The sequence below is a fragment of the Salvia hispanica genome, chromosome 4 (assembly GCF_029641045.1).
Source record: "Salvia hispanica isolate PSC_SH4W2 chromosome 4, Shi_PSC_v1, whole genome shotgun sequence".
NCBI classification, from domain to species: domain Eukaryota; kingdom Viridiplantae; phylum Streptophyta; class Magnoliopsida; order Lamiales; family Lamiaceae; genus Salvia; species Salvia hispanica.
Window position 1 is genome coordinate 48,781,145 of NC_142695.1, and position 16,256 is coordinate 48,797,400.

A 16,256-nucleotide genomic window follows, 5' to 3' on the forward strand; every position below is an offset into this window, starting at 1 on the left:
TTCTCAATTAACCTAAATAATCTCAATTGATCATGATTCTATCATGGTATATGTATAATATGGAGTATGTAAAATTCAAATAGAAATATTTAAACTATGTTAGCAAATATTTTAACTGCAGAATAATAATTCAAGAAAAATGATACCAATAAATACAATGTTTATTATAATGCAAATATGATTATAAGAAGCATAGTACTCCTCAATTTTAAGATCGAAAAAAATTTACTCCGATCATTCTTCATATACAAAAATTATAAAAAAAAAAGTAAAACTAATATGGGATGCAGCGCCTGATGTTTTTGGGTATAGAAACGTATTTAGTATCTATGATGATATTTGTGGGAAAGGTAAAGTAATTATTGCAGCATATTAAAACTGTTTGCAAATACTATTTTTATAAGGCCATGTTTAGTAGGGGTGATAATCCATCTAGGTATGGAACAGATGCCAGCCTTATTTAGGAGGAGTTTTCAGTTCTGCAACCCTAGCCACACTTGCCGCCTCCAATATTTTCTCTCTGTATAACGCTCCCTCTGTTATTTTTCTAGTTTACTCTCCTCCTCGGTTGTAATCGACGCTTCTGCCATGTCTTTTGTCACCGGTGAATGCAGCAGTGGCGGTGGAATTCATAAGAGCATCTTCAAGGGAAGGGGTAAATGAAGAGATAAAGAGAAATAACTACCATATTTATCTCTTCTTGATAAAATTTCATGCTCCAAAGGAAAAAGTATTTGGAGAGGTATTATACTTTCTTTCATTTTGAGAAAGATATCTCTACCTCTTCTTGGAAGAGAAGGTAAAAAATTAGTTACTTTTGTTTGCCTTTTTAATTTACCTTATTCCCTTTGAGTCCATTACTTTTTGAGAAGGTAAATGAGAAATATACCTTCTCAACTTACCTTTCATCCTTGGAGATGCTCTAATAAGTATCTCCGGCAGGTAAAGATTGGACTTTTGATGAATCTCGAGATATAGCCTAGTAGCTGCAGTCGTCGTTCTTCTTTCTCTCTCTCCTCTTCTTTTTTGTCTTCTCACCTTTCCTCCCCATCTTTTTCGCTCCGGATACCTTACTTTCTCGCGGCTAACCGCTGCCTTGCCGCCACCACCCCTCGTCCCTCAGCTTTACCGCCCTCCCAACCGTCGTCGGAGCTGTCGCCACTTTGCTATACTGCAATAAAAAATCAAAACTCAGAAAATCAGTACACTAAAATGCAGGTTCAATTAGTGATGTGTTTATCTAAGCATTTAATCTTCTCTAAGAAGACACTATTTTATAATTGTTCCAAATCTTGATTGGGAAGCTATCACTTGACCAATTTTCTATCCAATAATTGTTATTTCTCAAAATGATCAAAAGAGCAAACAAAATAGCTTCATATTTTCCCTCCAAAAAGGATAAAATTATCTTTTCAATTAGAGTGTCACTTTATATTAGTAAGGTTATTATAAATAAGGGCAACTGCATTTTAAACAAGTGACTAAACTTCTCTTTTGGGGTATATACTTGTTATTCATTTGAAATATGGAGTAGATATTGATGCCAATTTTGGACGTATTTGGGGTTTTTTTGCGAAACCCGTCTAATTTTGATATTTGCGAAACCCGTCTAATTTTGAAAATATCAACCGTTAAAATATTATACCTTCTTTCATTTTGAAAAACTATCTTTACCTCTTCTTGGAACAAGAGGTAAAAAGTTAGTTATTTTCGTTTAATTTTTTTATTTATCTTATTTCTTTAGAGTCCATTACTTTTTAAGAAGATATAATTATCTTTTTGAGAAGGTAAATGAGAAATATAACTTCTCAACTTACCTTTCCTATTTGGAGATGCTATAAGTCAACTTAGTTTTAACAATTTTAAAAAATTAATTCGCGCTGTGATATAAGTGCATATTTTCAATGAATGGATTATACAATATATGATTATATGTTGATATGCTGCTCAAAGCCTCAAACTTTGGCCTACCAAGTATAGCTGGATTATTTGATTGAGTAAAGCTTATACTTGAAGTTAATTATAGGCATAATTAACATAAATATGGTTTGATTGATAACTACGAAACTCGAATAGGATATTACCTTTTGAATTTATCATTCAAAACGATAATACAGGGGAGTGATCCTAACTAATTAACCATACCAAACTAAGACTAAATCTTAGTCATTTGATTAGAAGATCTAATCGTTGAAATAATGTTACATTATAGTTAAAAAAATTAATAAATAAAATTAGAGGGTATTAATGTCAATTCACTCTCATTAAAATCATCTTCAAACTTTAAATTTACGTAACTCTCTCGATTTAAATTATTTTTTTACAAAAAATATATCAAATTAAAGATAATTTTATAAGGATTCCAACGAGATCTCAATTGCATATGTTCCGACGACGTTCGGATGATGAAATTTGATATTTTTTATTTTAGTTTTCGTAAATGTTGATAACCAGATTTTTATCAACAAATACATCAAAAAAATCTCAATAAAACCATGTAAAAATCTCAATAAAACCATGTAAAAATCTCAATAAATATGTGTTGATATTTTCTTGTACAAGTGTTGATATTCTTATGTCATATTGTTGATATTTGTAATACACTATATTAATATAAAAAAACATTCATGAAAATTGTCATATGATGACATAATGACGATATTATACCCTTTTGTTGATATTTTGTTTACTATTTATTGAGATTCATAAGATTTAATCTCATCCACTCATTTTAAAATCTAAGGGTGGAGATTTGGTCTTGATTTTGGATTAAGGTGATATAAGCATTACAATATGATCCCGATAATATATACTTATAACCCTTCTACTTTATCTACTAGGAGTATTATTTTTTTTAATAAAAGGAGCATTAATTCTTTAAATTTAAAGACGAATAAAACGTGTAAATATAAATCTGATAAATAGCTAGATACTAGTCATTGAAATCTTTTAGTATCAAAATCACAGTCTTTACTACAGATTATATATCCAAATCTGATACCAAAGCCGAATTCTTGTAGGAAAAGAGTTTTTTTTTAAACATATAAAAAGAGACTCTCTCTAACAAGAAAGATACATAGACATAGTTGTTCTTAACTTTTAATAATAGTTTGAATTTGAAAGCATGGAGATGGAGATGGTTGAGATACACGACACAAGCATGATGAGCGATGAAGTCCTGCAAAATTTTACATGTGAAATATGTGTAGAACCAGCAATGTTGACGCAGAAATTTGGCCATGGCACCAATTGTGTTCATAATATTTGTTTCATGGTACGTTGTGGAGTATTCTATTAGTCCCTCATTATTACTTAATTATTTTTGTTTGCTACAAATTTATAGAACCGTAAACTAAAATTACATAATTAGGGTTTCATTGTTTAAATACTCCATGAAGTAATGAATGGTTAATTTATGAGTTTAAGTTGAACAATATATATTTATGTATGTCAAACTTTGTGATATACTATTGATCAGTGCATAGGCAGCCACATCCAATCAAAGCTTGATGAGAATATAAGTAGCATCCACTGCCCAGATTTATACTGCGGAAAAGAACTGATTCCTATGGAATGCCGGCCGGTAATCCCATCTTCGCTCTTCGTAAAGTGGTGTGATAGTCTGTGCAGATCAGCCGTTTCAGGCGTCACAAGCTGCTATTGCCCTTATTGGGACTGCTCTGAGTTGATCCTCAATGAGTGCAACGAGGCGACCACACAATGTGTGTGCCCCGGATGCAAGAGGCTCATATGCTACTCGTGTAGAGTTCCATGGCACGCCGGGTTTAGGTGCAGCGAGACCTCCCAAGTAATGGATGAAAACGACGTTGAATTCGGTCGTTTGGTTGAGAAGATGAAGTGGACAAGATGCCCGAGTTGTGGCCAGTCAATAGAACGCCTTGGTGGCGGATGTCGCGTTGTTATATGCAGGTATTCTATCTTTTATAGTACTATACTACTCTTATATACTACTTTTTTTTTTTTTTGTCTAATTTGCTATATATAGGAGTACTATTGATAACCAATTTAATTATTGCTTTAATCAATTTAATTCCGTCTTAAATTCAAATTTTAGAACTGTACATTTTAATTTCTTATATTTTCTATAATTAATTTAATTTCCCTGCCATGCAGATGTCGTACACTATATTGCCATGACTGTGGTTCAGAACACTGTACACACGTGCGTCCATATCACAGAGTAGCTATATTTTGTTGCATAATGATTCCATTATTGTTTTGTTTGTTCTGTGTCTCAATTATTTTATATTTAGAGCGTAAATAGAGTCGGAGGAATTTGAAATTAGAATTCCATCGATTATTTCTGTTTTTCCTAGATTTTTTGTTATTAATACTACGTTTAATTTATTTCATGTTTTTTAAAGTAAATTATGTCATATGGATAATAATTCCTCTATACGTATTTAATTAATTATTTATTTGAAAGGTAAAACGCATTCGAGGCCTCCCTTCGATTCTAAGTCTCATGTGGCCATTTTTTTAAAAATCTAAACTGTTAATTCATACCTTCTTAAATTTTATTATTATATACACTTTCTTAATTTACATTAGAAAAATATGATATGGGTAAATATCTCATATCAGATGTCTTAGAAATCTTTTAGGGGTCTTAAATACCGCGAGAGAATAGATTCGAAATCTTTTTAAATCTTTTTTCCAAATACTAATACAAGTAAGTTTTTGCTAGATTAGTTAATATTTTTAATAATTTGTGCAGCTCTGATACGAAGCCGAATTCTTGGAGAGTAGTATATCTTTTTAAACGTATATTCTTAAGGACAAGTTGTATTTTCAAAATAGGTTGATTTTTTCCGTAATTTTTTTTTTTTTTGGTAATTACCCAGGGTAGGGCTGTCAAAATGGATATCGGGATCGGGTAATTGGATACCCGAAACCCAAATAATCGGGTTTCGGATCGGATTCGGGTATTCAGAATTTTGGATTTTCGGGTATCGGTAACCCGACGAATTATCCGATTTTTTTTTTTTTTTAAAAATCACAAATTATAAATTTATCATGAGGTTATATACCCTTTGACCAATTTAGTGCTTGCCTTTGCTAAATATGATAATTAGATAAATGCGTAGAACATTTATATATTCTTAAAAACTTTCTCTGGTTAATACCCGTGTAACATTCTCATTCAATGGAATCACCGGACTCAATCAAAGGAAGAGCCTCGCCTAAATGGCTTTTAGGTATGTATATGCGATTCGAGTTCAATTATGAAAAATCAAGCCATATCAAATTAAGTTTAAGAGTTTTGATGGTTGAGATACCATATAGTTCTATAAAACTAATCGTGATATGGTTCAAGATACTTTTGCTTATATATGGCACGATTATGGTTTTCAAGTTTTTTTTTTTATATTTGAATTATTTTTAACTTATAATGAATTCAAGTTCTATTTTTTAAAACAAAATATATATATATATATATATATATATATTCGGTAATTACTACAGTTCAATAATAGTACTCCATTTGTATATATTACAGTAATAATTAAGATTCAGATAGTATTGCAGCACAAAATTTGCAACTATCAAATTAAATACCAATCCAGCCATTTGAGTAATGAATCAATTGTTACATATTCAATTAAGTCAGTTACGAGAATTATTAATTATTTGATTAATAAATATGTTCAGTGATTATAGTTAATTTTTTTAAAAAAATCAAAAATCAAAATCACAATCGGGACTGGATACCCGAGTCGGGTATCCGGATACCCGAAATCAAATTCGGATCGGGTATCGGGTATTGAATTTTAGGAATTTCGGGATCGGATACCCGAAAATTTCGGATCGGGTATCCGCGGATACCCGATTTGACAGGCCTAACCCAGGGTATCCACCTGCGGACCCAGTGACTATTCCTGCGCTGATTTGTAGGCATCTCAATGGGTGAGACAGCTGGCCCACCGTAAATTTTTAATCTAAACTGTTAATTCTTACCTTCTTAAATTTTATTATTATACAACATTTAAAGTTCACCGGAAGAATCAAACTATTTTGAAAGTTCATGACTTTACACGCAATTTGTCCCTATTCCTAATATATATATAGAAAGATACATAGTCGTATCTTTAACTTTTAAAAATAGTTTGAAAGTTGAGAAAGACAATACAAGCATGATGAGACTCATGAGAGGGCGATATTTCACATGTGAAATCTGTACAGAACCAGCAAAGTTGAGCAAAAAATTTGGCCACTCCACCAGTTCTGTGCACAATATCTGTTTTATGGTACGTTGTATTCTTTAGTCTCTCATTATTATTTTTTCTATGCTTTCAATCTATATATAAAACCCTTCATTAAAATTAGATAATTAATTAGGGTTGGGTTCATTGTTATATTACGTTTCTTTTTCACAGAGAATATAATTTTATACAGTTTTAAGTGTTTAACATTAGGGTATATCATTCTGGATAGATAGTTATATGGTTATTGATAGCTATAATATCACTAATTGTAGTCAAATTTTGGATTTTCCCAAGAATTTAATGTGCTTTGATTTAATTGGCCTTAACCTAATCTAATTGAAGAAGAAGAAGAAGAAATTTGGGCAAACATGGGCATTGAACACACAATCCTAAATTTGGCAAAATATGGACATGAAACGACATCGTGTACAACTATTCAAAATGTCATTATTGCTTTTCCCATTCAAAACACGATTGAAGTTATTGATATTTAAGGAGATTCAGAAATTCATATTAGCAACCAATGATCCTAAAACTAATGGGAGTTAGTTTCTTGTTTATTTTGAATAATCAATAAAACATCATAAAACTATATAAGGTTTTTTGATGAGTTTGAGTTGAACTATTAATTCATCTAATTATTAATTTCATATCTATTAAACTTAATTTGTGATTGATTAGTGCATAGGCAGATACATCAAATCAAAGATTGATGAGAACATAAGTAGCATAAAGTGCCCAAAGCTGGATTGTGGAAAATCCCTAACTCCTCTGGAATGCCGGCCGATAATCCCATCAGCACTCTTCGTGAAGTGGTCCGATGCTCTCTGCAGATCATATGTTTCAGCTTACGCAAGCTGCTCCTGCCCTTATCAGAACTGCTCTGAGCTGATCCTTAACGAGTGCAACGAGGAGACCACGAAATGTGCGTGCCCTCGATGCAAGAGGCTCATCTGCTACAAGTGTAGGGTTCCATGGCACGCTGGGTTTAAGTGCGGTGAGAGATCTCAAGAAAGGGATGTAAACGACGCTCGGTTCGATCTTTTGGTTAAAAAATTGAAGTGGACAAGATGCCCTAGATGTGGCCAGTCGATAGAGCGCGTTGGTGGCTGTCGCTTTGTTGAGTGCAGGTATTTATAACTATCTACTTCCATCATCCCTTATTAATTGGCACCGTGTTTCAAGATCTTATAAAAGTTTAAAATGTGAAAAGAACCTCATGCATATATAATTATACTGGACCAATGCTAAACCATATAATTTCTTAGTATATTACTCCCTCCGTCCCAGATTTGTAGTAACATTTTGCCATAAAAGTCCGTCCCACATTTGGAGTAACATTTAGAATTTACCATATTTGCACATAAAATTTTACCCCATTATTCACTAAAATTACACCCAAATGCCATTATCTATATTAAAATAAATCAAAACAAAAATAAAAAACCAAAATGTCAAAGAGGGACTCACTTTCAACTAATTCACTTCATTTATTACACACTCCATCATCTCACTTCATTTATTACACACTTCATCATCTCACTCCACCATCTCATTTCATTTATCACACACTTCACCTCTCACTTCATTAATTACACACTCCACCAATTTCTTAAAACCCGTGCCATGACTAAATGTTACTACAAATGTGGGACGGAGGGAGTATATACTAATTGCATTTGTTTTTCATGTGCCATGTAGATGTCACACAATATATTGCCATCAATGTGGTTCCGAAAGATGCTATAGTTCACGTGGTTATGCAGAAGGATGTTATTTACATGCTATTGGTACATGGCGTCGAGTAATTGCTCAATTGTTTCCAATATTTCTTCCACTAATGTTCTGTGCGTCAATTATTATATACTCCTTATATTTGTGACGTTTTATCTTAAAATCAAAATTAATTGTTGACAGGAGACGATGTGGTTTTTATAGAATAGTGGTTTTTATTTACATGGTGATGCTATTGGACTTTATTTTTTTTATAATGATGGATTAAACTAATCCAAATTTAATGCTTAGATATATTATTGGATCATTCATTTGTTTTTCAGTTTCAATTTAGATATAATTTTGGATTTACTTTGACTCCGAAATTGTCTTTCTACATCAATATAAGATATGATTATGTATTTATGTTTCGATTACCAGCATTTTGTGTAGCCATCATAAATGCAGAGTAAATAAAAAATTCCATCGATTATTTTTGGTTTCGGAAGATTATTTGTTATGGATAAAACTTTGTGTGAAATGGTATACAATTAAAATCACTTTTAACCATTCTAAATAAGTGAAAACTAAATGTTGGCAGATAAACAGAATGCTTGAGGTAGGTAGTTAGAAACTATACATGACTAGTTTGCAACTCACCCAATCCAATCTAAAGGAGAAACATATAAATCTATATATAGATTTATTGGATTGGTATATGTATAAACTCTAACCGTCTCATTATTCAAGAGACATATTCGTTTTTAAGCAATACAGTATAACATTAAAAAAAAGCAATACAATATAACATGACACATTACCTTTTTAAGACATTTTTATTACTTGCACAACTTTAAATTGCGGCAAATTGCTGTGAATTTTAGTCAAATTCTGATACGTCGTTCGCAACTTTGAAAAGCAGTAATAAAAACCATGATTTTTTTTTTTTTATCAATTTTCCCAGTTGGACTAATTGAAATTAAATATAATGTGGCACCCAAAATATTCAATGAGGACAACAATATTCGTAAATTTTATATTATTTTTCTTAACACAATTAGCAAATAATCATCATTAATTTGAAACACGTGTGCATCACAACATAATACAAATAGAAAACTAGATTTTTTTTGTCATGGAAAAATTGGGGAAATTGTTAAAATATATTTTTACGACCAATTTTCAAAGTTGCGGAACATATACTAAATATGACAAAAATACATGGTTTCCGGCAAATTGCCCTTTAAATAATAATCACACCACTTTTGAACTTTTCTAAATATCCATGTTAAAAAAAAATCAATTATAAATAATGAGATGGAGGGAGTACTATATATACTGTGAAAGCGTCAGAGCCTAGCTTGTTTCCTACATTGCCGGGTTATCTTGATCGGCTGGAGTTGGAAGTGCCTCTGCTGATGGCCTTCTTGGTTTAGTACTGTATTTCTTAAGTAGCCTATCCTTGTTTTCTTTCCACCATCCTTCTGCCTGCTGCTCTGCAAATCTTCGCTTGCTATACAGATAATCAAACATGTCAGCACAACTACTTCACTCTTCTCAGAATTTTTCTTCTTTTGCATGTTTATACCAGAAATTTAACAATGAATCCAATGATCAGCAGCCGCATGCATGTATACATATTGACAAAAATTTTGGATAAAGGCCATAACTAATGTATGCAGATTGACTAATTCTCACAACTTTAATGTGCTAATGGGACTTAGCATGTAGACTTTTTTCCAGGAGGCAAATGAATCCATCAAGAACTTTATTGCTCAATGATGTTTTGCATTTCCTTTTCCTATTCAGCTAGCATGGATAATAATTACAGTTTGTAAATTCCTCTTGTATATTTTATTTTGAGGCAACAAGCAGGGTCGATATATATTTCACTCTGATTCAACTGTACTTGTGTAGCAAAAGAAAGAGCAATGGTGCTGGTGCTGTAACTAATGTGCCGGCACTGCACTGAGTGGTACGAGATAAGAATGAAAACTGAAGGGCTTATTGTCTCAGCTTCCATCATTTTGTATTACGTATATTCTATGTGCATTATACAAACAGGAAATTTGTTACAATTCCTTCAAGCTTCATAAAATCCATATCCAACTTTACATATGAAAAATACAAGTATATTAGGGTCCATGAGATTACTCAAGGATTGCAAGTGAAAATATAAATTTAAAAAATCAATCCTGCTGAGAAATCAGCAGAGTGGAAGATAGGTGAAAGTTGGATTCATTAGAAAGGTCTAAGCTTAGATCCAAATGAAGGAATTTCCAACTTTTCTTGGATGTAACAGACTCACATATGGGGCATGGTGATAGTTAGAGCATGCCAATTTTTTTTAATATGGAAGAGTCTAATACTGACATACCTGAATCTAACCCCTTTGAAGATCTTGGTCCCATTTGCAAGTTGGATGACTGTTACATAGACACCTGGTTCAAATTGTTCGATAACTTCCTTCTGTCCCTCCATTTGAGCGACTTCCGGGGTCCCTGAGCTGGACTGATGTGTAGCTTTTGCATAAGAAACAGCTAATCCATTGGTCTGTGACATGTCCTGAACCGCTGTATTCCCAAGGTAATTTTGATATGCTGGAAATGTAGAGTTGTCATCAGATACTTGCATACGAACTGTTTCCAGAAGATACTCAATTTCAGAGTGCAAGTTTTTGTAAGATTCATTCTCAGATATCTCTGGAGGCAACTCATTTCTAATCTCCCTCATCTGCAAAACAAAGAGAATTTTTTTCACATGTATCAGTATTAAAATTAATTTGATGGTCAAATTTGACAAATTTATGTACGAAATCATGCTTATTGTATATCAAAAATTTGAAACCTCATCATGGATATCAAAGGGATTAATTATGGAGTAGTTCATAGCATGGACTTCTATTTTTCTTTTTCAGTTTGTAGTCTCTAGTTCGACTTATATTTATATAACTTGAAATTTGAGTAATTGTTGAATTTTCAAAAGAATAAGAATATTATATGCACAATCAAAGTTTACAAGAATAGAACTAAATAGATTAAAACGTTATAAAAAAAAGGAAAAAAATACCTGAGCCGTAATTGTCTTGGCTGCTTGCGTTGCTCTGATACATTTGAAAGATCTATCTGCAGCCAATAGAGTTGCATCGTCTGCAGATTTCTTTAACTGCTGAATTTCTGTTTCTTGAATTTCGCTCCTTTGTCTTAAATTCTTAACCTGAGGATAAGTTGGAAGCAACAATACTATAGGAACTCACAAACCAATGTATGACAATCAACATAATAAGGATGATGAATCCATACTTGGTTCTGCGATTTGGAAATCTCTTGTGTTAATATATCATTTGACTTTTTTAAAGAATCAAGAACACCCCTCGAGTATACCGGAGTAGAAGAGTGTGGTGGACTTGGTCTTCTCGAATACGGGGAAGAAGACTGATATTGTGGCTGAGGCTGTGAAGATGATGGTAGAGTAACAGGCCTTAGAGCATATTGGAGTGCACTGAGTGAACTTGGGAAAGCAACGTCCCTCAGCTGCACAAGAGATGGAACTTGCGATTCACGAACAATAGAATAGGTATCATTCTTCAGTCCACCACCTCCTGACTTGATCTCGAGGTATTTAACTGGCTCCATAGACGGGGGGATCAGAACTCGTGAGGTTTTTGTCTCTCGGTCTATTCGAGAACTAGTAGTAGATGTTTTGCGATAGACAATTGATGAAATGCCCATTTCCGCTGCCTTTTTAAGTTTCATGTAGCAAGAGTCACATACTCGGTGAGGTTTCCCAGGTGTAGGAGCAAGAGCTGCTTTTATTGCCTTCTTCGTACTGCAGTTATGGCAATGCACCATTCCACAGTTATAACAGTTATGCCGTTTTTTAGTAAAACCAAAAGCCTGCCTGCAAGATGTGCATACTGACTGATCTACTCCAGATACCCACTTGTGGATGCATATACTCGTCGTGTAATTTGATCCACATGAGAGATTTTTGACATGTTTGTCTTTAAGTGCTTCCACCAATGTGGGAACATTACGATCTTCAGTGTCACCGTGTCCTAGTCTGCCATTGGCTCCTCTCCCCCAAGCAAATACGTCGCCTCTTAAAGTGAGGACTACAACATGATCCGCCCCACATGCGATCTGTTCAACAAACTCCCCCACCAATCTGTCTTGTACCAAACAAGGAGCCTTTCCATCGGATTGCGGATTTCCTAGCTGACCATATGCATTATTTCCCATACTGAAGACATGACCTGATGTTGTGAGGGCAATGGTCATGTTATGGCCACATGCCAGCTGCATCATGTTATAATCAATAAGGGTGGAGACACAAGTTGGGAAAAGATAGGCGTCCTTGTTTCCATGACCCAATCGATATTTATCCCCATCGCCCCAGGTGAATAACTTCCTAGACGAAACATTTGCTCCTGACTGATTACTAACTTCTATTATTGCAGCAGTATGCCATGCGCCACAGGAGACAGCAACAGTTTTAAGTCCATTCAACGAGTTGACCTCTTTTGGGAACGGAACATTTTCACGATCACCATGACCCAAAGCTCCAAACATTCCATCACCAAATGTAAACAATTTTCCTGAAGAAGTGACCACTGCTGAATGCCAGGTACCACATGCAACTAACAAAACTTGAAGGCCTTCTAAAAGTCCAGAAACTCTTTTGGGAATCCAGTGGCTAACATCATTTCCATGACCAAGAAGCCCTGCATTGTGGGCACCATCACCCCATGTGTATAAATCACCAGATGAAGAGACAGCACCTGTATGAAACTCTCCACAAGCAATGTAATCAATATTGGTAACAGCCAAAAATTCTATTAGCCGAGGACAACTAAAGTCCTTTTCGATGCCGTGACCCAGCCTACCCCCGGATTCTTCGCCCCAAGTGAAAACCTCACCTTGTCTTGTAACAAGAGCAATATGCCGATCACCACAAGCAATCTGTTGCACATCAAGTACTATATTTGTTTCCAATGGTTTCGGAGTCAGTACATCAACCTTTATTGGAATAGGTTTCCCAATTACATCTTTTTCCCCTCCATCAGACCAGATCTCTCCCCAAAGAAAAACATCACCAAGTGATTCTATGTCATCTGGCCCAGAACTTTGACTTGAGCTACTAGGATTACTCGAGACACTAATCCGGAAACCATCTGCACAACTTGTCCTTTGCATACTGTTACATTCAGACCCAACATGTGAGCTTGAAGAACTGACGCTACTATCACGAGAATCAGTAGACACTCTGCGCGGTGTACCGTCTAGTACTCCGAATGTGCGATTATCTTGAGAGATATCACCCCCACCATGTAACTGAAAACACATATGTGAATCAGAACATGAACAACAGGACTGTAGTTAATGTTTAATCAAATTTATGTGGATCAGAATTTGAAGATTTATTTAAAAAAGATACAACCTCCGTCCCACAAGAATATGCACTTTTGGTTGGGCATGTGTTTTAATGCACAATTGGTAAAGTAAGAGAGGTGGAAAGAAAAAGTAATTAAAGTATTGTTAGTGGAGAATGGTCCCACCTCAATATAGAGAGAGTTTCAAAAATTAGAAAGTGCATATTCTTGTGGGACGGACTAAAAACGAAAGAGTGTATATTCTTCTGGGACGGAGTGAGTATTAGTGTAGCATCCTTGTTAAATTCATGGAAGACCATATAGAAAAGTGGACATAATAATGCTCTCTAAAAAAGATGGAAACAACGGTATAACTCTACGAATAATAGCTATAACAAAATTACATCATTAAAATCGCTTTTTGTACGCCTACTGCGTGATTGGCCAGTTGATATTAAAGATTTCAGACCAGCAATCCAGATTTCAGCCTCAACTTTGTCCTTGCAGATCTGTAAAGGACGAGACAGAACTAGTGTGTTTTCTCATTGAAATGTTTGCTTCAATTATTGAAAAAAAAAAAAAAAAGAATTCTGACCAGATCAAGAGATCTCTCTCCGTTATGATGTATCAATGAAAATGACAAGTACTCCTTCTCTGGACGCAAATATCTTTTGAAAACAGGCTATACAGAGATACATGACAACAAAAACAGCATTCTGAGTTAATCAGTTTCTCCATGTGATAAATTATTTTGTTGAGGTAGTATAATCATAACTCATTAGCAAGATATATACTCCCTGATCCTGGTAATTCGGTAACTCACAGTTCTCTGTCCTTGAATAATCCGTGAAACAGAAGATAATGTTAGCTGCCTTTCTGATCCATGCGAGTACCAGATTAATGTTGCTTCATCCTGGAAACAATAAAACCCCTATCTTGTTACTCATACTTTTTGAGAACTAATTAAGTATAAATAAACCAAAGCGAATTGGCTGGAACAAGGAAAGGAAAACTCAAAGTCGCAGGGAAAGATATATTTTCATGTCTTTCTAGAATTGCTTTCTCCATCAACTTAATAAGTCAGTATATTTTTATTCTTCCATTTGAAACTTATATACATATACATGAGATTATCTTACAGGATCTTCGTATACAAAAACTTCATTTTAAAAAATATAATAAATAGATAGATAATCAAGTGAAACTAGTTTGTGATTTTAGAATAGTAAAGCTAGAAAACTATCTCAATAAGTAAAACAATGAAAAATGATAGTAATTGCTTACTGGAGAAAGTCTGAATGCACAAAATTTAGGCTTCCCTTTTCTGCTATACTTGATTAACTGTGTTCCCTTCTTCAACAGAATGAGTGCCTTCAAGGAATACATAGAATGACATGAGGGGATAAGCATCCAAAATAATCACTATTTAATTGGACGGTTATCACTTTGTATCTAGTAATATCACTTCGTTGACTAACAGTTTATCATTTCATCAGCTATATTCTATCTGTATCTTCTGAATTTGAGCTACTATAATGACTTGTAGAAATTATTCTATTCTCACAATTTTCATAATATATGAATTACAAAAAATGTATAATTTTTCGATTGAATATTCAAATTCCACATTGTCCAAGCATCTAGGAGTTTTAATTAAAATTTCTGCAAATATGAAGTCTCTAACACAGCTTAGGGAGAATCACATCAACTATATATTCTCAGGATTAGGGAGAAGCAAATGCACAATACGTGAATAAATTTATCAACTCACTAATAGGTAACTACGAGAGGGGAAATCCCAAGACAAACACAATCTGGATTTAGAAGAGGTTAATAGAGTGGGTTTCGACCTGATCAATGTCGAAGCCAGCAGGATCTGCCATTCCATCTGAAACAAATCAAGCCCTATCCACCGAACAAATCGATTTCTCGTCCCAATTGTCTTCATAGATGATGCAAATGCACTCTTCCTCTAAAGATAATCATGAAATCCCTAGAAACAGGGGTAAATTTAGTGGCGCATTACTAAGATTCACCATAAGAAATCAAGAATTTCGATTGAATTCATAGCGATATTTGGAGAATTTTGGTAAATGGGTTTGGACAGTTTGGTGATCATGAGATTTGGAGAATGTTGGGAGCTCAAGCGGGCGATTTTGGCGCGCTTATTGCCATATGTTAAATCACAGCCCGTTTATGGATCAAATAAATTTAGTATTCACACTTCTTTTTAAAATATTGTTGTCGGTGATACTAAAAATAATTAAATTATACTCCGTCCAAAAAAAATATGTTTAATTAAGAACAGTTTGTCTGCAGCTGCTGCTGTTGTGTTGTACCCGTCTCGGTTTACATGTTTTTATATTTGGATGATTTGTATATCAAAAAATGGTAGGATAGATTTGGACTCAAATTTATCATATTTCTTTCACATGACATAAATCGAGATAGATTTAAAGTTTGCACAGTACTCGAATCGAGTACAAATTATAAATTTAAAAGTTAAAAGTGTGCAATATGCATGATGCATGGATCATGCCATATGTATGCAAGTCATAGGGCCCATGAAATCAGCATGCACCAACAGTCTAGGTCGTGTGCTAAGCTCAATTTGCGCAAGGTCGGTGCCACCCCGTCGCTAACTGATAAATATACACACGATATTTAGATTAAAACGAGAACTTGTGGAAAGTTTCTATCCATTCTTTCACACAGGAAGTAGGAGTGAAAGAAAAGAGGTGAAAAAGATCCACGTTGTAATCTCCATCATCTCATAGTTTAACAAGTCGGACGAGTGTAGAACATCATATTTATAAGGGCAAATACGACATTTCACATATAATCAATAAATTAATTTAAGCTATCTAACTTTTAATTTCTTTTTATTTGATTCTTAATTTTCTAATTAAGTAATACTATCATTAAACCCTTAGTTTCACTTTTAT

The 16,256-nt window shown here is 34.0% G+C and overlaps 2 protein-coding genes across 3 annotated transcripts; one reads left to right on the forward strand and one right to left on the reverse strand.

Moving 5' to 3' along the window:
* The first annotated feature begins 3,124 nt into the window (after positions 1-3,124).
* On the forward strand, positions 3,125-8,035 carry LOC125195286 (E3 ubiquitin-protein ligase RSL1-like). The gene is made up of 4 exons (XM_089056807.1): positions 3,125-3,274; positions 3,479-3,930; positions 6,920-7,224; positions 7,929-8,035. Exons 1-4 carry the CDS (start codon positions 3,125-3,127, stop codon positions 8,033-8,035), a joined length of 1,014 nt encoding a protein of 337 aa, XP_088912933.1.
* Positions 8,036-9,084: 1,049 nt separating this feature from the next.
* Positions 9,085-15,550, reverse strand: LOC125197045 (PH, RCC1 and FYVE domains-containing protein 1-like). Of its 2 annotated transcripts, XM_048095738.2 has the most exons (9): positions 15,162-15,550; positions 14,596-14,682; positions 14,135-14,224; positions 13,907-13,993; positions 13,716-13,820; positions 11,243-13,273; positions 11,010-11,156; positions 10,318-10,673; positions 9,085-9,453 (listed from the first exon to the last, which is right to left on the reverse strand). In XM_048095738.2, the coding sequence occupies exons 1-9, from the start codon at positions 15,192-15,194 to the stop codon at positions 9,309-9,311; spliced, it is 3,081 nt and encodes a 1,026-aa protein (XP_047951695.1). In that variant the 5' UTR covers positions 15,195-15,550; the 3' UTR covers positions 9,085-9,308. The 2 variants fall into 2 exon arrangements, with proteins under 2 accessions (XP_047951695.1, XP_047951698.1); XM_048095741.2 differs by lacking the exon at positions 15,162-15,550 and having other exon boundaries at positions 11,243-13,136; positions 13,219-13,273; positions 13,907-14,224; positions 14,596-14,647.
* Positions 15,551-16,256: the final 706 nt, after the last annotated feature.

Bases quoted from the DNA above. Each gene is read 5' to 3' on its own strand.
- LOC125195286 (XM_089056807.1), top strand. From the start codon at position 3,125: ATGGAGATGGAGATGGTTGAGATACACGACACAAGCATGATGAGCGAT. The intron at 3,931-6,919 runs GTATTCTATCTT...GTGCATAGGCAG, and splicing joins TGTCGCGTTGTTATATGCAG to ATACATCAAATCAAAGATTG. The intron at 7,225-7,928 runs GTGAGAGATCTC...TGTGCCATGTAG, and splicing joins GCACGCTGGGTTTAAGTGCG to ATGTCACACAATATATTGCC.
- LOC125197045 (XM_048095738.2), bottom strand. From the start codon at position 15,194: ATGGCAGATCCTGCTGGCTTCGACATTGATCAG. The intron at 13,994-14,134 runs GTGAGTTACCGA...ATCTCTGTATAG, and splicing joins TTATTCAAGGACAGAGAACT to CCTGTTTTCAAAAGATATTT. The intron at 13,274-13,715 runs GTAATTTTGTTA...ATGTGTTTTCAG, and splicing joins CAAAAAGCGATTTTAATGAT to TTACATGGTGGGGGTGATAT.